The sequence below is a fragment of the Trifolium pratense genome, linkage group LG5 (assembly GCF_020283565.1).
Source record: "Trifolium pratense cultivar HEN17-A07 linkage group LG5, ARS_RC_1.1, whole genome shotgun sequence".
Lineage (NCBI taxonomy): Eukaryota > Viridiplantae > Streptophyta > Magnoliopsida > Fabales > Fabaceae > Trifolium > Trifolium pratense.
Genome location: NC_060063.1, coordinates 52,076,206 through 52,097,068, shown reverse-complemented (window position 1 = coordinate 52,097,068; position 20,863 = coordinate 52,076,206). Strand labels below are relative to the sequence as shown.

General features: G+C 33.5%; 2 protein-coding genes across 4 annotated transcripts; both read left to right on the top strand.

The window, feature by feature from the left end:
* Window positions 1-5,722: 5,722 nt before the first annotated feature.
* LOC123885551 (FKBP12-interacting protein of 37 kDa-like) lies at window positions 5,723-14,116 on the top strand. 3 transcript variants are annotated; one of them, XM_045934830.1, is made up of 14 exons: window positions 5,723-5,944; window positions 6,032-6,074; window positions 6,176-6,243; window positions 6,337-6,407; window positions 6,879-6,915; window positions 7,834-7,921; window positions 8,062-8,126; window positions 8,230-8,307; window positions 9,357-9,404; window positions 10,582-10,635; window positions 11,980-12,141; window positions 12,402-12,471; window positions 12,829-12,884; window positions 13,274-14,116. In XM_045934830.1, exons 1-14 carry the CDS (start codon window positions 5,918-5,920, stop codon window positions 13,412-13,414), a joined length of 1,008 nt encoding a protein of 335 aa, XP_045790786.1. In that variant the 5' UTR covers window positions 5,723-5,917; the 3' UTR covers window positions 13,415-14,116. The 3 variants fall into 3 exon arrangements, with proteins under 3 accessions (XP_045790786.1, XP_045790787.1, XP_045790788.1); XM_045934831.1 differs by having other exon boundaries at window positions 6,035-6,074; window positions 13,274-13,828; XM_045934832.1 differs by lacking the exons at window positions 12,829-12,884; window positions 13,274-14,116 and having other exon boundaries at window positions 12,402-12,476.
* Window positions 14,117-16,109: 1,993 nt separating this feature from the next.
* LOC123885299 (galactinol--sucrose galactosyltransferase-like) lies at window positions 16,110-19,740 on the top strand. Its single transcript, XM_045934578.1, has 4 exons — window positions 16,110-17,416; window positions 17,576-17,753; window positions 17,910-18,277; window positions 19,074-19,740. Exons 1-4 carry the CDS (start codon window positions 16,220-16,222, stop codon window positions 19,635-19,637), a joined length of 2,307 nt encoding a protein of 768 aa, XP_045790534.1. The 5' UTR covers window positions 16,110-16,219; the 3' UTR covers window positions 19,638-19,740.
* Window positions 19,741-20,863: the final 1,123 nt, after the last annotated feature.

Sequence of the window (20,863 nt, the reverse complement as noted above, 5' to 3'; positions counted from 1 at the left end):
TTTTTAATCTTAACCATCAGATATTTTTGAAGAAAAATAAACAATTAGATTTTGAATGTACACCGGATATAACAGTGCACCATCGTGTTCTTCATCCTTTATCATTCCTTCATCTTCTTCCTTCATTCCTTCTTCATGTTCTTCATAACTTTATCATTAATTCAACCCTAAAATTTCTAAACAAACCCAGAAAAAATAAATCTCAAAATCAACATCCAATTTCATATTCTTCAACACCCAATCTCAAAATCAACACCCAATTTCATATTCTTCAACACTCAATCTCAAAATCAACACCCAATTTCATATTCTTCAACACCACCACCACAGATTCCAGATTCGCCATCCCCACAACACAAAAACGTGAAATATTAGTGTTAATTAGCAAAGATTGACAACGAGAACTTGATATGATAAAGAAAAAATAAAAAATTTATGCTTTCTGAGAAATTGCCCAAGTATGAATTGACGGCGGAAGATGGGAAGAAATTGGCAAAGGAACATATGAAACTGACAGTACTTTTTTTTCTTTAATCGATAGAAAAAAAAAGAAAAAAAAGATGCAAGATCTGGGTTTGAGGAAGAAGATGAATAAAAGGAAAAAATATCATATATTGGTGGTTCACTATTAAATATAATAGACCAATAAGATCTAATGGTTTTAGTTTTGTCAAAAATATCAAACGGATAAAACTAAATTATTATTAAGGTTTATGGTGTACCACTAAGTATATTGACTCATCATACACAACAATAGTGGCACCTGTACACAATTTAACGGTTTATGGTAAAAATGGACGGAAAGGACCAAAATGTTTAACGGAGAAGTCTTTAAGGGACCAATTCAGACCTTTTTTTCTTTAAGGGACCAATATGAAACCAAAAATGTCTTTAAGGGACCATTTTACTAATTAAGCCTAACAAGTAACAACTTCAAATAAAAATTATTCAGATGTGTACAACAAAAAAAAGTTTGTATCATTTAATTCTATCTACTTATACTTTTATACATTTCCGTTAAGAAGTCCCAAATATACATTTATAAGTGAGGATAATTCTCATTTTACAAGTCAGTTTCATATGGTTGAGTTATATTTAACTCTCAATTTTAAGATGGTATCTGGGTCTCTATAATCCGTTGGGCCACCTATTATTAGATTTTCGCTATCGGATCCCCGACTGTTTATATCCACGCACCAAATTCAATAGTATTGGGTATGAGGGATGTGTTAAAGAGTCTCATATCAGTTACAAAATGACCTGAATGTTCATTTATAAGTGATATCAATTTTCACCTTACAAGTCAATTTTGATGTGACATCCATCCATTCAAAATTAAGAAGAGATTAGTGTTCCGTTAAAAAAGAATAAAAGATTAGTGACGAAAATACAGATTATTTTTATATATATGTATATCATCCACACGTACCCCAAATAAAATCGATCCAACCAATTTAGAAGTTTAATACAAACTTCAAAATCGAAACAACTATGTGTGGAATGAAAGCAAATTAAGTGCACAACAAGTAGGATTGCAAGCGGCACACCTTTGGCATGATTGGGCCATGATTCAGGGCTTCCATGAGGACGAACAGCAGCTGCAACAGCAGAACCAAGCAATCCAATGGCAGCAACCACCTCCCGAATTCATGAAATGTAATGTTGACGCAAGCTTTTATGACACAGCTGAAGCAACCGGATGGGAATGGTGTTTACGCGACTACCAAGGACGATTTATACTTGCTGGAAGTAATCTCGTACATACCAAACTCAACACTTTGGAGGGTGAAGCCATGGGAATTAAAGAAGCAATAGAAGAAATTATGCAAAGAGATTTATCCTATGTTATCTTCGAAAGTGACTCAAAAGTAGTAGTTGATGCTATTCATTCTAGGCAAGATGGATTATCCGAGTTTAGTATTTTAATTTTTCATATTAAGAATTTACTTATGTTGTAAAGCGACAAGCGAATATGGTTGCTCGTTCCTTAGCAAGGGCGGCCTATTCTATGTCTAGTCGCTGTCTTTTTAAGTCGATTTCTCGTTATATCGAAAGTTATTTAATTAATAAAATGAATTGAGTTTCCTTTTGTAAAAAAAAAAAAAATACAAACTTCAAAACAAATATTCATACATATATACATTCGTAGGAAGCTCTCTATTGATTAGTGAGAAACATTGTTCTATAAATTTGTAACTTAATTTTTTATTTTTTGTAAAATAATTTAATTTATTTTATCAATAGATAAAACGAAAAATAATTAAAATTTATATAGACAGCGAGATCACCCATTCAAAATTAAACCCCAAATAAAAGTGTTTATTTTAAAAATATTAATATTATTAATTGAATTAAATTTTACAAAAATATTTTTTTGTAACTTAATTAGTAAACGTAATCCACTTTTTTTATGGCCTAAGACAAAAGTCTAATCTTCTATGAAAAAAGTTGGACCCGCATCACACGAGCTAGTCTGAAAGAAATAGGAGGTGGGTACCATACCAAGACTAGTTTTTCACCTTCTAATTATACCATCACATATCTTGATGATTAAGGGCAGTATATTACTTATTTAATCTTCTTTTTAAGAGATTAGTAATTTAATCTATCTTATGAGTAATGCATGATTCCTGTAGCAGGGGACCCATACATGGTCATATTTGAACAAAAGGTTTTTCTTAAGCAAGTGTAAACAAAAAAGTATATCTTTAAAGATCGATCAGTCTCTCTACAATTACATGCGAATGATATCAATTTATATTTAAAAAATATATGTATTACATTTGTTATAAGGCATTAATTCTTAAACAGATTTTAATTATTCAAAATATTAGTCATTGTAGTTGTACGCAAAATATAGCTTAATTTTTGCTTACGCAAATTCAAGAAATATAATTTTTTTTTACGCAAAATATAGCTTAATTTTAACTATCTCATGAGTTATCGGAGTTGATTGAGGATATACCTCAACACCACCAAAATAATAATTAAACGTACCAATAATAATATATTTAAAATAAAATAACATTTTTCCGACAAAAATAATAATAATTAAAGAATAACAAGTGGTTTTTATTAAATATGAGTTGTTCCCATGAAGATTGAGTGGTGTGGACAAAGGAGACATGTGAATTGAGAACCAAATATTCAAGAGACAAAATAATGTGTTTGCCATTGCAGAGTGGAGTTTACTGTGGAGGGTAGGGTGCATATATAAAGAAAACAAGTGCATGACAAATCTGATCTTATAGGTTTTCTGAGATGATAGATAAGCTCGTTTATAGTTTATAAATTCAGTTGATTAAAAAAAATACATATTTAGTACCAGTTTGCAAACACTATTTTAAGTAGTTTATGAAATTATAAATTGTACGTAGTTTATAATTATCTTTTTTGTAATTTTACTCCTACTTTCTTACTTAAAAAAAAATAAATATTAATTAAATATTTTTTTAATTAAATATTAATTAAATATTAATCAAATAGTTTATTCGCTATAACCTCATTCGCCATAAACAAGTTTGCTATCCATTGTTTTTTATTAAACATAACCTTAATATATGAATGAATAATATAAACAAGATTTAATTACTCTAAACTTCTAAACTTGTTTAAATTAAACAAGTCCTAATCATAATATAGCTAGTAGTCTATACTAATACACCTACTTATTTAAATTATGGAGAACTTACTTAGTTTATATATTTGTAGTTCAGATTTCATTAAGATTACTAGTTTTCATGTCTATTTTGCCTAACTTTCCTTAAGGTACTGACATTTTTTAGTGCAGTAATTTCATGCATTTTCACACTTATTTTTGTTGTTTAAAAGAAACTCGATCCTTTTGTAAAAAAAAACTCAATGTTAATGTTCAAAGTAAAGATGTCAAAACTGAGACGGGTTGATGGGTCAACCCATTAGCCCACAGACTTGGAAGGATCGTGTTTCAAAAAATATAGCCCCGATGCAATTGGGCCTTTTTGGCCCAAGCCTATATAGTCCTATGAAAATTAGGCTGAGCCAGACTAGCCCACTCAGCTTCAAGTTGAAAGATTAGTTCCGATCAAGTGTAAATTCATTCAATGTCAACTTTTGTGTCATCAACGCTACAGATCTAGAGACATGGACATTCCAGACACTTCAATATATCATATTCGTAGGCTTATGTAATTTGTCGTTTTATGCTATTAACATGGATGCTGTGAATTTGTTTGCATATTCATTCCTTTTGTTTTTAGTGAATTTGAATTTGTATTGTATTGGTGTACTCTATAAATTTGTATGAGTGAATATCGTTTATTTTTAGTAAAAAATAATACGGTTCGATTAATCGGTTAACTTAACCATTAATACGCACGAGGAAGAAGCTTTTACATAATCAGCCGCTCTTAGCTCTTAAGGGAGTTATTTTCTTCACTTCTCTTAGGCTAGGCTAAATCGATTTAGATCGGACTTCCAATTCACTATCTACTTCCTTCATCAGCCCTCCTCCATAGCTACCTTTGAAAAGGGGCTAGACAAAGCCTAGTATTTAATTGAATAAGAGGGAAAAGGCCACTCAGGTATATATCTAGGAAGGAGGTTGGATTGGAAGATTGAGAGACCCGGGACTGTGCATGCAGGTTTGTAGATAGGCTAGAGCAAACAATAGGAAGAACCAGACCGGATGTAGATGCTCATGAAGGAACGAGAGCTGAAGCAACATGAATTGGTCAACGAGTAGGAATACTTGGAAATTCTTTTGAAAAAGGTGGCTAACACTAATATGCATATCCACTACTATGGTGGTCATCATCACTATGACATGTTCTATGGTGCCTAGAGACGGATAACTAATCTCATACAATAGAGTTATGATCGGGCAATAGATACAGTAGAGCTCGCGTTTGATTCGATAGTCGGAACTCTTGGCCTCACCTTTGGATTTTATCTTAGAACAGCTAGGGTTCAAGTTTAGACTTTTAGAAATTAAGACATAGCGGGGGTAGGATTCGAACCTGCAATCTTCAGATCAAGAGTTTGACGAGTTAATCAACTACTCTATCCCACTTCTTCCCCTTCTCTTTCTTTTCTTTCACTATTCCCACCAAAGAAAGATAGTTCCCCGGCCCGGCTTTGGTTGCTTGGTCGGGATAGAACCAACGCTTAGTAAGTAAGAACGGTTCAGTTCGGTTTTTTTGAACATTGTTATGGTTCAGTTTGGTTCGGTTCTTTGTCCGAACTAAACCATGAAGTATGAACGATCATAAGCCTAATGATTATATTTATAAATTTATCTCTTGACTCCACAAATCTTAGCTCAACTGACAAAAATGTCAAAATTGTTAGTGTCAGATGTCATGACCGGAGTTCGAACCCCGGTCACTCCACTATGTGTGTTTGAGTTTTAAATGACTTTGATATTTCGTCTATCGACCAAAAAATAAGAAAAAGAAATTCATCTCTTGAGGTAAATATGTGGAAGATCCCGAATTCAAATAACGATCTCTACATATAAAATGCAATATTCATACCAACTTACTTATTTATGCTCAGAGAATCTTTTGAGAAATCGAGTTTTGAAAATCTAACTAGTTTAAAAATCATAACAATTTATTTTTTTTTAAATTATAAGATTGTTGCAACTACAATATCCAAAACCTTTTTTTTTTTTCATAATAAGCTGAGATCGAATTTATGAGCTATAAGACTATAACATACTACCCAAATTTCTCGTCACCTATTGTACCAATCGAAATTAACCGAAGCCCGTTTTTCATCTCCGTCAACAACAGAGGTATTCGCTTTCAGATTTCAGAGCAAAGTACATATTCATTCATTCCTCCTCCTCCAAGTACTACCACCCTATCTACTTGTTTAGTTCCGTCACTCTCATCCGATTCGATTCCTAGGGTTTCTCAACTTCACAATCACAACAATGGCTTCCCCTACTCATTTCGACGACGTAATTCCCAACTCTATTCTCTCCTCCATCGTCTTTCCCTTTCTACCCCGTACTTTACTTATTATCTTCATTTTTTCTTCTCAATAGCAGGAATTTGATTTTGGAGGTGAAATTAGCGGAACGCGTCCAGGTTTTACTCTAATTGCATTGCTAATGCTATTTATTCAACATTTTCTTATTGTTTCATTCATTCATTTATTCATTGATATTGATATGAATTTGATGTTATAGGTATTAATAAGAGGTCATCTCCTGATTTTGACGATACCGATTTTGATAATGATCCTTTAGGAAAGAAGGTAATGAACAATATCTGCTTTATTCGATCTTTCGGTATTTGATTTTTGTCAAAAAACCTAATCCACAAATTGTAATGTTGCTTCATGTTTTAGGCCAAAACCAAAGCTGAAGTTGAAGTGGCGTCTGGCGTTACAACTGGAATGATTTTGTCTCTTCGCGGGAGGTATGTGTATCTCGGTATAGATCATGTGTTAGAAATTAAATCAAGTTAAGACTAGAAGCTTTGAGAAACAAATAGAACCATGTTAAGTGGTATACTTAATCAATAAGAAACATTTTGGTTGGACCTCGTGAGAAAGCAAGAGGCACCACCGCCCACCTCTTGCCTACACCGTTTGCCTCATTGTTAGCTTAATAGATAGTAGATAGCTTGCTTAATTATTAAGAATCAAAAGCCTATGTAAAGGCATGTTGTATGTTATGTCGTATATCATAAGTTTGTGAATGAAATATAGTGTTAGCAAAATTCTCATCCCCTGTTATTCTTTCTAGTTGTGTGACAGTGTGTAGTGTTGTTGTTATGTCCCACTGATATGGTGTGAGCGAAGTGTCATTATTTTGCTTCTCAAGACTCAATGCAGTGAACTGTTTGACCCTAATTTTATTTCCTGGATTTTTTTGTTTTGTTTTGCAGTCTTCAAGACTGTAAGGATACGCTTGCGTCGTGCCTGGTATGTTTTTTCTTTAGTAATGGACGTTGTTTGCTCAAAGAATTTGAAATTCTGTTATATAGGGCCGGTCCAATATGTTTAGAGGGCTAAAACAAATTTTATAGTGATGTCTTTTAAATTTAAAAAAAGAAAAGAATATCACACGACTTATATAAAAATTGAATATATTAGGTTTTGTTGAGTCCAATGGTTGAACCTACCCTAGGTCAAGGGGGATTTTAGCCCCTTGTCTTGACCCACTGAGCTGGCCAAACATCTATTTATAACTAAAATCCATTTTTTAGGCCTTTTTGCCAAATATTTTGAGGCCTAAAGCCCTACCTTGGGCTGCTTGGCTCTTGGGCTGGTCCTTTTCTGTTATTGAGGGGAATAGACTGCAGGTATAAGTCATGTGATTTATACGTTTTAGTTTTTTATTTCACCATGGCTAGTCCCATGTATCAGAAAACGTCTGATGCCTACGGACATAATGTGCATTTAAGCTCTGCAAATGTCTATCCAAACAGGCTAGTGAGTGTTAGATTCATGTATGGCTCACAGTAAAAAGTCACGTGGGATAAAAAATGGTTGCTCTTTTTTTCCCCCTTTGCATGTAAACACCATGAATCATCATGTGTATATAAAATGCTCGTACATCGTTGCTTTGATCAGTTAGATAGAAAGAATTCCCATAACCATGGATTTGAAACTCTCAGAAAGTTACATATAATAGTCAAGGTGGAAGCGGATCATCTATAGTTGGAAAATTAACTGGTTTTGTATGTTTACTTGCATCTTCTTGTCTTATAAAATAAGTCTTTTGAATGTATGTGATTGTTTGCAATTGATTCTTGAATGCATAAAATTTCAATCTCAGTCTACGTTGAGTCATAGCTTTTTCTTTCCTAAAATTGCTTACTGGATCATTGCATATTCAAGAATGAACTTGAGGCTGCACAAACCGAGATTCAAAAATGGCGCTCTTCATTTCAAAATGAACCATTCATACCTGCTGGGACCACACCAGGTTAGTTTGTACGTTACAAGTGAGTTATTTGCTAATGATAAATCATGAATGTACTAATTATTCAAAATCTAGTTCTATTTATGACTGTTTTATGTTTTAAATATATACCTGACAAATTGTTTCCTATTGATGCTTTCTAGTACCCAAATTGGTGATTAATTATCTTCAAGCACTGAAATCATCGGAAGAGTCCTTAGGAGACCAGGTTCGGCCATTTAGAATATAAAATTCTATTTTTTTGCTTTAAAATGATTCCTTATACACTGATCATATTTATTGATCTCTTCCACATTTTTATTGGTTATCAGCTTGAAAAGGCAAAGAAAAAGGAAGCTGCATTCATTGTGACATTTGCTAAACGCGAGCAAGAGATAGCAGAGCTGAAGGTAGGAAATATTCTATAAATCAGGTTATTGTTCTTTATAGCATCTACTTAGAATGCTAAAGTAAACCCCTTTTCCCCTGGGAGATAATATATAGAACCAAAGACCCAGTAGCTGCAAAACACCTAGCTGCAAAAAACCAGCACCAAACAATATAACATCCAAGTCCTAAATGCTAAATTAATACACTACTAAACCAAATCATTTACATATAACAACTGTCTACTTTTAGTTTCACTGTATTTTGCTTGAGATGTTCAATGCTTCTTTGATAGAATAGAAGATTCTGCAAAGCTTTTTAAAACCTAAAATCCTGATTGATTTGATTCCAGTTTTGTGCTGGTTTTGTAACCAAAAATAAATACCAGTTTTACTCGAACCTTTTTCTGTATAATTTTCCCCCTAACAACACTTTTTTCCAAATTTAAAGACATGCAACATGAATCTTGAAACTGGAATTTAGGTAAGTTTTGACAACATAGATATTTTGAAACTGAAACAAGCAAATTATATTAAAACATTATACAATAAAATACAATAAAATGTATATACAACGAAACACGATAGAAAATCAAGAGTCTGGGAAACTATGATGTTAATAGCGGCGCTATAGCGTGGCGTCAGATGCTATAACGCTGTTTTCCGCTATTTAGAGAAGCGGAAATAGCGGCCGCTATTTGCAGGATAATAGCGGTGGCGTAGAGGATCGGTAGCGCTATTTGGCTGCTTTTGCATTTTGGAGGGAAAATTTTTGCTGCTATCTGATATTAACAACATAGCTGGGAAATTTTGAAACTGATTCATCTGGTCTCAACATTTTAGCATTTCAATCTGATTGTTGAGTCTTATCTTTCTGATCAAGATAAGAGTCTTATCTTGATCAGAAAGTTCAAAGCTACTTTCATTTTACAGATGTCAGTGGTTTTTATTTTTAAATTTATTATTACTATTTGAATTTTATTTTGTTTATTATGATTTTACAGATGTTAGTGATTTATTTCAATGTATGCTAAATTAATTTATTGTTTACGTGTCTTTCTAAACTTTTCCAGTCTGCTGTACGGGACCTCAAAGCTCAACTCAAGCCAGCATCAATGCAGGTATTGTTTTCATGCATATTATTTTTTGAAGGTTAAAATAGTTTCAACTTTGTTGAGCCACTTAGTAGACATTGTTTATGCCTTGTTCATTGCTTGTATTCCAGTTTTTTTTATTGCATTTATGTTGTATGGCATTTAATAGGAGAAGTGATTGCGGCATTGCGCAATATTATTATTGGGTGCTTTCATGATAAATAGAGATATCAAGTTTGAAGCATTAATATTGAACTGCATTAGTGCATTGTTTATTTGTGTGGACAGTTTTTTATAATCCAATCGATTTATTTAAAATTGAGGTTAAACCAGGAAAGTTGTTTTTCCTTCATGGAAATAGAGACACCATTATCCAAAACACCGCTAGTTCAGCTTTATTATGTTCTGTAGTAAATAAAAACTGCAAAGTTTCCTTGGTTGTAATTCTGTTAATACTCTTCTATTTTAGATCTCCTCTTATCTTCTAGACCATTTTATTTGCTGCTGTATGCTTCTACAACTCGGTTGTTTACACTATTATTATGTAGGAAAGCTACAAGGTTGAAATGCTAAGGACCTGTTTGGGTTGAGAAAACATTATTTTTTTCCTCTTTGTATTTTGTTTTCAAAAGCCAAACAGGCCCCAAATTACCTAGGTTCCTCTGCATTAGCTCCATAGTTTTTTCTTAGTCATCTTTCTCTACCGCGCAACACAGTTGGCGATTTTTTTATTTACTCATGAACTGTTTATTTTTTGGGGGTTGGGTGGATCACAATTGTCTACTCATGTAGATCATATACAAGCTAATTACAACTAGGATCCTGGTCCTGAATCTAGGGAATAATGATAGATTTCTGGGATATTATTTCTATTAACTGAATCCAATAGCTGTCACAAAAGAGGAATAATATATCAACACTGGACTTGATAAAGGTGGACCACTGGACCTTCTTTACTTTTATAGTTTTATACCTTAATTGTCTATGCTGTATTTGTGACTCTAGCCAACTCTCCAACTAGAGGGAAAAGACATTGTTGGTGGTTGTTGCATGAATGTGGCATCCTTGTTTACATGAGCAATCAGTTGAAGAACATTAACACTTCCAAATCAATTTTGGTGTATGTTGTTGCATTTGCATTTATTCCCTTTCGGGCTCTCCCTAAAATATCATCACTTATTTCTGGTTGCTATTTAAATTGTAGGCAAGGAGGTTCTTACTAGATCCGGCAGTTCATGAAGAGTTCACACGGTTAAAGGTTTGTTACCCATCTTTTTTTCCGACTTTAAATCAAGTTTAGTCTTTTGACACATTGAAGTAGAGTAAATGTCATAACTCAGGTTGGTCTAGGAAAATGTTAGTCTAAGTTGTCATTGCAGTTTTATCAACCCAGAGATGTAGTGAAGAAATATAATGTTATCCTTTAATGTTAGACCAATTTGCTATCGTAGTTTCATCAACCCAGAGACAATGAAGAAAATAATTGTTGTCCTTTATGAGGATCAGTGCATCTGCTTATTTCATAATGGTATTTCCATCAATTGTTCACTAAGAGACCATGTTAAAAGATTTTGCTACTTTGTATATTACCAAAGAAAATGGAATCTTAGTCAAAAAAAAAAAAATGGAATCAATTTTTTTGAGTAAAACAGAGAGAAGTGAAAGTGGGTAAGCATTTTCTCTAGTTTGATTATCTGGTTTAAATGCAAACCATACAAAAATGAAAACGTTAACTTCTAGAGTGTAGGGTGGTGTCAGGGGCGTCTCCGAGTTTTAGGAGGCTCTGTGCAAAATATAAAAGTGGACCCTTAATAAAAAAATATAATTTTTAAAAAAAAAAGATATTTGTCGATTTAAATTGCATATAATATATATAAAAAAATCATTCTTATTCTTGCAAACATATAAATTATCAATATTAAACCAATTGCATTAAATCAAATGGACAAGAAATACAAAATAATTATCTTTGTATATAAACCTCCTAATCTAAGGTTAAATTTTATGTAAAGATTAAAATGGACTAGAACTATATTTACGAGTATAGATAACTAATATATTGATACTCATGATATTTTATGAACATTAACAATATATAACTATTATTTTAGGGCCTAAAAATTATTCTATTAATATACATCTGATATTTTATAGGTATAAATAATATATAAGTAATATTATATACCTCAAAATTTTGAGTTGAGGCCCTCTAAATTTTGAGGCCCGATGCCGTCGCACATCTCGCACATGTAGTTAAGCCGCCACTGGGTGGTGTTAAATGTAGAACAGGTTTTCAGCTGACTACTATCATTAGCTCTAACATCAATGATGAATCTGAAGGAAACTTAATAAAGTTTCTGAATTGTGTTTGCTGATTAGACATGCCTAATATTGATGCCTTCATAGCTCAGATTTACTATGCCTTGATTACTTTTTCTTGTGGCTTATAATTTTTATATGCTTTAATGTGTTTTTATTGCAATTATGCATAATATGCCCAATTTTCTACATATATTAGGAAGTGGTTTTATTACTTCATTGACACATTATTCACATTGGTGTTTATTCCAACTTTCTTACAAGACTTCTGATCTGATCATAGAATTTAGTTGCGGAAAAGGACAAAAGAGTAAAGGAGTTGCAAGATAACATTGCTGCTATAAACTTTACTGCCCAAAGCAAGATGGGAAAGTTGCTAATGGCTAAATGTAGAACTCTACAAGAGGAAAATGAAGAGATTGGGCATCAAGCTTCTGAGGGCAAGGTGATGCTATCTTATTTGCTTCATGCTTCTAAGTTTAACTATCACTTTTTCCCTTTTCCTTTTTTTCTCCTCATTCAATTGGAAGTTTGTTCACATGTTGAACAAATGAAAAAAAGTTTATCATATTTATTGATCGGCATTAACATTACACATTAACTATTCTACACAGATTTATTCTGCCTAATTTATTTTTCAATATTGTTTGTTGCTGAATTAGTGCTGATATTACATTCTTTTTGCTCTTTTTTTCTTGGTCTCAGATGCATGAATTAGCAATGAAACTTTCATTGCAGAAAGACCAGAATTCCGAGCTCAGAAATCAATTTGAAGGTTAGTTGAGTGATTTCATCTCACTACGGGATACTTGGTGACTATTTGTTTCCCATGCTGTCATATTGGATTCGTCCAAGAGGTTAATTTGTAATTACATATTATCCTACATGGCAATAATATTTTGCACAAATGATCGGCACACTATTCTTGAGCAAAATTTATGTCTGTCCCTCTAATAGGAGGGGAGGGGTGTGTCCCAGTGTTTAGAGTGTGTAGCTAAATATTCTTTATAGTATTAACAATTTGTTAGGACGTTTTAACATGTCAAATGTTTGCAGGAATATCTTGATCTGTTTGTTTATTTCTTCATGTATTAGCAATTTGTGTAATCTTAACCCTTAAAATATGCTACAGGGTTGCAGAAGCATATGGATGGATTGACCAATGATGTGGAAAGATCCAATGAAATGGTTTTCACTTATCCCTACTTTTTTTTAGTGCCAAATATTATTAATAATCAAAAGATAAGCAAGAGTACAATGTCAATGAGCACAAGTAATACTCAGGTCCACAAAATACAGAAATAAAGAAGAAAAGTAAAACACCAAACCCAAGATTGAAGTAGATAATCAGATTAGTATCTTCTGATTTTTTGAGTGAGGTTTACGGAGTAATTTTTACCACTTGGAAAGTTTTTTCTTTTTCAAGGTCTCACTTTTGGTTATTTACTCCGATTCCGACTTTCTCTTAAAATCTATTGTCGTTAATCATTTCATTTAGACTATGTTTCGGAACTATCAGATTATTGTTTATTTGTGAGAGGTTGTATGTGAACCTAATTCATTGGATTTTCCTGCAGGTTTTGATGTTGCAAGATAAAATAAATGAGAAGGATCAGGAGATCCAAAGATTGAAAAATGAGTTGCAACAGAAAAGATCTATTGAGAACGGGAGAACAAATGCAGCATCTAATGCCAGAACTACAGAAGACATTAACTGATATAACCCGACTTCAAAAATTTGTTGGAAGCGGTTAATTATTTCTGTTGTTTTTGCTGATAGTTGTAGTTGTATATTGTATTCTATTTGTTTGTTCGAGTTTTTCTTTGCAATGTGCAACTGTGAATGTGCGTGCGTGAGGAATGAATTTGCTATTGCTTGGTGGTCCATATGGAATTACAACACTCGCATTAACCACCATATGCGACCTCCAAGACTGAATCATGAGCACCCTGTTCAGCTCCAGTGATCAGTATTGTTTGTTCGATTTGAGAAAATGATTGAGAGGGAATCATGCGGAGAAGGCAACAGATCGGAGAAGGCAACGAAGAATGTGTTTGTCGAAGATATCACATGATTTATTTTAATTCAAAATATTCTGAGCCCCTAAATCTAATCAAACGTTATAATGAAATCTTCTAATTTCTTATGTCTCTTTTTATAAAACCTTCAAGTTTAAGATGTGTTGTTGATAATTTTACTAAAAAACTGTGCATTGATCAAAAGGTCTTATATAGAGAGATATAAGTATTAAGTAGCCGTTGTTTTCTGTCTTTACGATTAGATTAGTATCATTGTCATGCAAGTTCTTGTTGTCTGTTGGAATGGGAGTACAATTTTATACGATTTTCTCTTTTCTTCATAAACAAACTGCCAATAATTCAGTCAAGAAGATTAGTTTCAGTTATCGGCAGAAGATAACGGTGGCATTTAGAATGCACAAATTGTTAAATTTGTGCATGGATGCACAACTTTATAAGTTGATTTTTGACCCTTAGATCTGATAAGGAACACAATTTTATTATAGTCTATCAACACTAGATTTTATCTCACAACCAAATTAAATCTATTAATCTAACCTCATTCTCTATCACCTTCTCCCTCCTCACCATCACTAGTTTCTGACAAAAAAAAAACTACACCCATTCCTAAAAACTGTGTTGCTATGGGATTTTTGCTAGCAAAAGAACTGAATCAGTCCAATATTCCAGATCTGACATTTTCAAACTTCCAAAGAGAAGAAGATGCAAAAAAAACTATACGAAGAAAAATCGATTATAAATTTAAGCTCCACTATTTTGGTAGATTTTATCCAGAAAAAAATCTTTGAATTCCAGATCTAAAAACTCCATTGTTGCGGCGCACGAGCTCCTTTGTGTTCGGATTCAAAAAACTCCATTGTTGTGGCGCACGAGCTCCACAATTTTGGAATCCAACTAGTGAAAGGGAAGAAAAAAAAGTTGTTCATTTAAGTTGTTAGCTAAGCTATTTTATCCCAAATTTTTGTGCTGTGATTTTTTTGTTCTTAAATGATTTGAAGATGAAGAGTGAAGAAGATGATGGTGGGTTAATATTATTTAATTTTTTTAGATAAAAACATTAATTAAAAAATGACAAAGTGTAAAAAGGTGGCATTTAGGGTGCATAAGGTGTGATGAAGAATGATGAAGAAGTCGTATAGTGATGAAGAAGGAGAAGAATGAAGATGTGATAAGGTGTAGGAGGTGTATGATAAGATTTAGTGGGAATGCAAAATCTAACCTCCCATTTTGCTTTTGAAACTTTGTCTATGGTGCACAAATTTTACATTTTGTGCACCCTAAATGCCACCGAAGATAACAAAAAAGTTTAGGAACTTGATCAATTAGAAGTCACATGTATCTTGTTAGTTATAACGTGGCTGCCTCTCAAGCTTTGCCCTGTGCTGTATTTTCTACGGACACGCGTATAAACTTGTTTGCTGTTATGCTTATCTATTACTCAATTTAGAGATCACTTCAAAATTCGCATCTTCCCGAACTCTCTTCACTTTATTTTGTGTATTTATTTGTGTGTTTACAACCGTTTCACATCAAATACCGTGTAAGACTAATTTTGTATTAAAGTGTAAAAGAAATACTCTCTCAAATAAGAGGATGATACGATTATATTTACTCTTTTATTTTAAATTTTGATAAGTTCATATTACCAACAATAAATTGGTTCAAGTAGTAAGAGTTTTAGTTATTTTTGTTACCTTAAACATGTGTAGAGATTCAAATTTTTATTTATGTTAATGAAAAAAATTTGGTTAAGAAAAAAGAACTCACTTTATATATTTCATTGTACCAATATTATGATAACCAAAAAAAATTCTTATGAGATGTATATGATCGATCGTTTTAATAAGATTGAGTCTATGTAGAATGCAAAGAAAATAGTAAACAGGTCTCGTAAGCATTGTCATCTATTTGATTTGATGATATTAAATCTATTATTATCATCTTACTTGTATCTTATTTGTATGCTATTCAACTTTCAATTGGACACATCCGACATCACTTGCGACACAAGGAGTCTCGGTAAGTTTTGAAACGGTTTACTTAGGGTGCATTTAATTTGCTAAAAAATAGAGAATTGAATTGGACAACTTTTGTTATATCCTATTTGATTTAGAATTTGGTTATGGAACTAGACAAAATAAGCAGTAAGAGACAAGATAAAAATAAGAATTTTTGTCCCCCACTGAACCACGAGATAACTTTTTGTTCACAATAACTATAAAAAATATGAAAATATCCATTTTATTTTTTAATATAAAAAATATTATCGCTATATCTCTCGCCGGTATAGTTTTATCCTGTCTAGTACTATCTTGTTTTGTCCTGTACGGTTCTGTCTGATACTTGTTGTTTTGCTAATCAAATGCAGCCTTAAAATTTCTTTTATATAACAATGATGTAGTCAATTGCAAATGCAACTCCCATAGTCCCATTCATTGATCTCACTCCCAAACTTTAATTTCTCTTCCTCATTCCTCATCACCATGGCGCCAAGCATAACAAACCTTAAAGAAACACCTCCCTTCCATGCCAATTCACCCCCCTCCATAAAACTCGAAAACTCAACATTCCTCGCCAACAACAACCCAATCCTCACTCAAGTCCCACCAAACATAACCGTCACTCCACCACCTCACCTTTCCGGTTGCTTCGTCGGATTCAATGCCGACGAACCACGAAACCGCCACGTGGTTTCCATCGGCACCCTCACCGGAATAAGATTCACAAGCATATTCAGATTCAAATTATGGTGGAGCACTCATTGGACAGGAAACAAAGGCAACGACATAGAAAACGAAACACAAATGATAATACTCGAAAACGACACCGTTAAAGAACGTCCTTATGTTCTTCTTTTACCACTCATTGAAGGTTCTTTCAGAGCTTCACTTCAACCAGCATCAAACAAAAACAACCACGTTGATATTTGCATGGAGAGTGGTTCCACACGTGTAACTGAATCATCTTTCAAAACATGTTTATACATTCATGCTAACTTTGATCCTTATATTTTAATGAACGAAGCGATTAAGGTTGTTAGAGACCACTTAGGAACATTCAAACTTCTAGAAGAAAAAACAATACCTGATATTGTTGATAAATTTGGATGGTGTACATGGGATGCATTTTATCTTAAGGTGCACCCTCAAGGTGTAAAAGAAGGTATTAAAGGTTTAGTAGAAGGTGAGTGTCCACCAAGTTTTGTAATCATTGATGATGGTTGGCAAAATTTTTGTCGTGATGATGAAGATTTTTTGAACGGTGGTGATTGTTTAAGTTTGAATTGTGGTATACCAGGTGAACAAATGTTGGGAAGGTTAATAAGTTTTGAAGAAAATAAAAAATTTAAGGACTATGATGAATGTTTAGGTATGGGTGGGTTTGTGAGGGATTTAAAGAGGGAATTTGGGGGGTTGTTAAAGGAGGTTTATGTGTGGCATGCTTTTTGTGGTTATTGGGGTGGGATTAGGCCTAATGTTGAAGGGATGCCGGAGTCGGTGGTGGTGGAGGCGAAGTTGTCGCCAGGGGCTGAGAGGTGTATGACGGATTTGGCGGTGGTGAAGATAGTTGAGAATAGTGTTGGATTGGTGAAGCCAGAAGAGGCGTTTCGGTTGTATGATGGACTTCATTCTCATCTCAAATTTGTTGGCGTTGATGGTGTCAAAATTGATGTCACACATGTAAGTCTTTTTTTTTATTTAATTTTATTAATTCTCCAAATTTTATATGTATATTTCACGTATAGATGTCAACTGAGCGGGGATTGAACGAGAATACTTTAGTACTCATTTTTCCAAATTTTATACTAATTTTACTAGCTAATAAATTATGCATGGCAGGTTCTAGAGATGTTATCAGAGGAATATGGTGGTCGTGTTGAACTTGGCAAAGCATATTATAAGGCACTAACTGATTCCGTGAAGAAACATTTCAAAGGCAATGGTGTCATTTCCAGCATGCAACAATGCAATGATTTCATGTTCCTTGGTACACAAACCATATCACTTGGACGAGTTGGTACGTTTCTAAATCACAAGTCACAACCACTTGGAGTGGATATACAGGGATAAATATATTTCTGGTCCCCGTAAATATTCAAAGTTTCGTTTTTAGTCAATGTGAATCATGTGATCAATATATTAATTCTTTGCGAGTTGTTTGTGATGTATGTAGGTGATGATTTTTGGTGCACTGACCCAGCTGGTGATCCAAACGGAACATATTGGCTTCAAGGATGTCACATGGTGCACTGTGCATATAACAGTTTATGGATGGGAAATTTTATACATCCAGATTGGGACATGTTTCAATCTCATCATGCTTGTTCTGAATTTCATGCTGCTTCTCGTGCCATATCTGGTGGACCAATTTATGTTAGTGACTCTGTTGGAAACCACAACTTCAAGCTGCTCAAGAAGCTGGTTTTACCTGATGGAACAATTTTGAGGTGTCAACATTATGCACTTCCAACTAGAGACTCTTTATTTGTTGACCCTTTACATGATGGCAAAACAATGCTCAAAATTTGGAACCTCAACAAAGTAAGATACAACACAACCTATATTCTTATTTTAATCCCACAAATAAGTGGTTTTTTTGCCTCTCAAATTTAGCACCAAAATTTTAAACATTGTACATGTTAGTATTGACGCAGCGAAAGACTATTCAAGTTAGGCCAAATTCTACGGTGAACCACTTTGATAAGTGCTCTACTACAGACCAGTACTTGAAAATTGTCTAAAAACTTAAAACAATAATTGATGTCATCCTTTGGAAATAGAAGTTTACGACATCCTTATAGTAACATCTGAGAAAGTAACATGATCAATGTCGATCTGAGAAAGTGACATGATCGGTGTCAATTTGACAAAAACAAGAGAAAACAAATATGTGGCTCAAAATTTAACTAATATATTTGTTTTTGTAAAATCGACACCAATTAGGTCACCTCTCATTCATGATGACAAATAGGACAACAAATTTATCCTTCTAGAGAGTATAACATCACTTGTTCGTTATTGTTGTTTTGAGCAATTTTCAAGTACCTGTTTACGGTATACCACTTATCAAGTTGGTCCACTCTAGAACTTGCCTTCAAGACAATATCGTCAGCTTTTATTGGTTTGATGGACGATTACTAAAAAGATCGTAAATTTGAGGAACTAAATTGTTTGATCATTACAATTAATTCGAGAGGACCAAAATGTTGATTTTCTCATTAATTTATATATCATGTGCCTTTTCAATTTTCATATTATTTCCTTGGTAGCAAAGAAGTCTTCATGACATTGTCTAAACCATTAGCCTGATTTTTGTTTGTGGTTTTGCTGCTAACAGTATAGTGGAGTTTTGGGTCTATTCAATTGCCAAGGAGGAGGGTGGTGTCCTTTAACCAGAAGAAACAAGAGTGCCTCTGAATTTTCTCACTCAGTAACTTGCTTTGCAAGTCCTAAAGACATTGAATGGAGCAAAGGGAAAAACCCAATATGCATCAAAGGGGTTGATTTATTTGCTGTCTATATGATTAAGGATGAATATTTGAAGCTACTAAAGTGCACAGAATGTATAGAAGTTTCACTTGAGCCTTTTAGTTTTGAGCTAATGATGGTTTCTCCGGTGACGGTTTTACCTAAAAAATCAATTCAATTTGCACCAATTGGATTGGTGAACATGCTAAACTCTGGAGGTTCAATTCTGTCATTGGAATTTGATGAAGAAGAAAATTTGGTGAAAATTGGGGTGAGGGGTCATGGAGAAATGAGGGTGTTCGCGTCACAGAAGCCGATAAGCTGTTTGATCGATGGAGTGTCTGTGAAATTTGAATATGATGATAGTATGGTAATGCTTCAAGTTCCTTGGCCTGGTTCTACAAAGTTGTCAATGGTTGAATATTTATTCTAAGCCATGAAATGGAAAGCAATGTAATATATAACAAGATTGAGTTTATATTTGGATTTATGAATTTCAATGTTGTATAATGTATCTATTGTATTTAATATCTCTATTTTTCTTGTCATCAATGAATGTATATGTCTAATTTATTACCATTCATTAATTTCATTTTAATTTGATGCACAGTTGGATAGAAATGGATCTTGTAACAAAATAATCATATCCAATGGCCTAATTATATATGACTGCAGTTATACTTCATTATTGGAGTATGTGGCATTCATATATCCAAATTGACTATTGTTACTATTTTTGATAGATATTTAGAGGCAAAAAATTGATTCTGGTTCTAGTCTTGAATAAGTTAAAATTTAAGAATTAAGTAGGTGTCTAATAATGAAACAAAAACTGTTCATTATGAGATCATCACATTGAAATGTTGATGTACTAATCTTTCGTTTGTTAGGAGAGGGTGTTAGATTAGTCAGTTAAAGTTAATGATTAAGGTGTTATGAAATAGTTACTGTTTTCTACTGCGCTTTTTGGATCATGTCAAGTACAATGTTATTTACATAAGCACTATATTTATTGTTTAACATTTGAGTTTTGAATTTAAATTAGTTTGTAGCTCAAAGTGGAAACTAGTATCCTTGGAGAGTGGATTCTCCTCTTTTTCCAGTGTAAATATGCATTTGAGGGAATCATTTCTCCTAAAATCACTATAAAATTTTAAGAACTTTTCTCTCCGGACCCCCCTCATTTCTTTTCTACCTCCTGAATTTTCTTTTTTGCTCTTGGGGATACTGTGGTTTATACGAACCGAAGGAATTGGACATGCTGATGAAAATTTCGATAACCACTTACCAAAATCTGGGACATTTCGGTTCGCAGGTACCGAAACAATTATTTCTGTAAACTTCTGCCGAAATGGCCTAATTCCAGCGCCCCAATGAAATTTTCGGTAACAACTAACAACGTACCGAAATCTAGGACATTTCGGTTCGCAGGTACCAAACAAGCTGATGTTCGGTTTCTGTGTACATAAAACGCTAATGTTCGGTTCACAGTTACCGAAATGGTTTAATGTTTGGCTTCGGTGAATATAAACCGAAGTTTTTTGCCAAAAAAATTTCAAACCACAAGGGGCAAAAGGGGATTTTTGGAGGTATAAAAGAAATGGGGGGTCGGGAGAGAAAAGTTCAAATTGTAATAGTGGTGCAAAAGGGAAAAGTAGC

Excerpts from the sequence above, each read along its gene's own strand:
- LOC123885551 (XM_045934830.1), top strand. The coding sequence starts at position 5,918 with ATGGCTTCCCCTACTCATTTCGACGAC. Across the intron at positions 8,127-8,229 it reads AAGAGTCCTTAGGAGACCAG|CTTGAAAAGGCAAAGAAAAA; the intron begins GTTCGGCCATTT and ends ATTGGTTATCAG. Across the intron at positions 8,308-9,356 it reads AAGAGATAGCAGAGCTGAAG|TCTGCTGTACGGGACCTCAA; the intron begins GTAGGAAATATT and ends AAACTTTTCCAG.
- LOC123885299 (XM_045934578.1), top strand. The coding sequence starts at position 16,220 with ATGGCGCCAAGCATAACAAACCTTAAAGAAACACCTCCCTTCCATGCC. Across the intron at positions 17,754-17,909 it reads CATATCACTTGGACGAGTTG|GTGATGATTTTTGGTGCACT; the intron begins GTACGTTTCTAA and ends TGATGTATGTAG. Across the intron at positions 18,278-19,073 it reads AAATTTGGAACCTCAACAAA|TATAGTGGAGTTTTGGGTCT; the intron begins GTAAGATACAAC and ends TGCTGCTAACAG.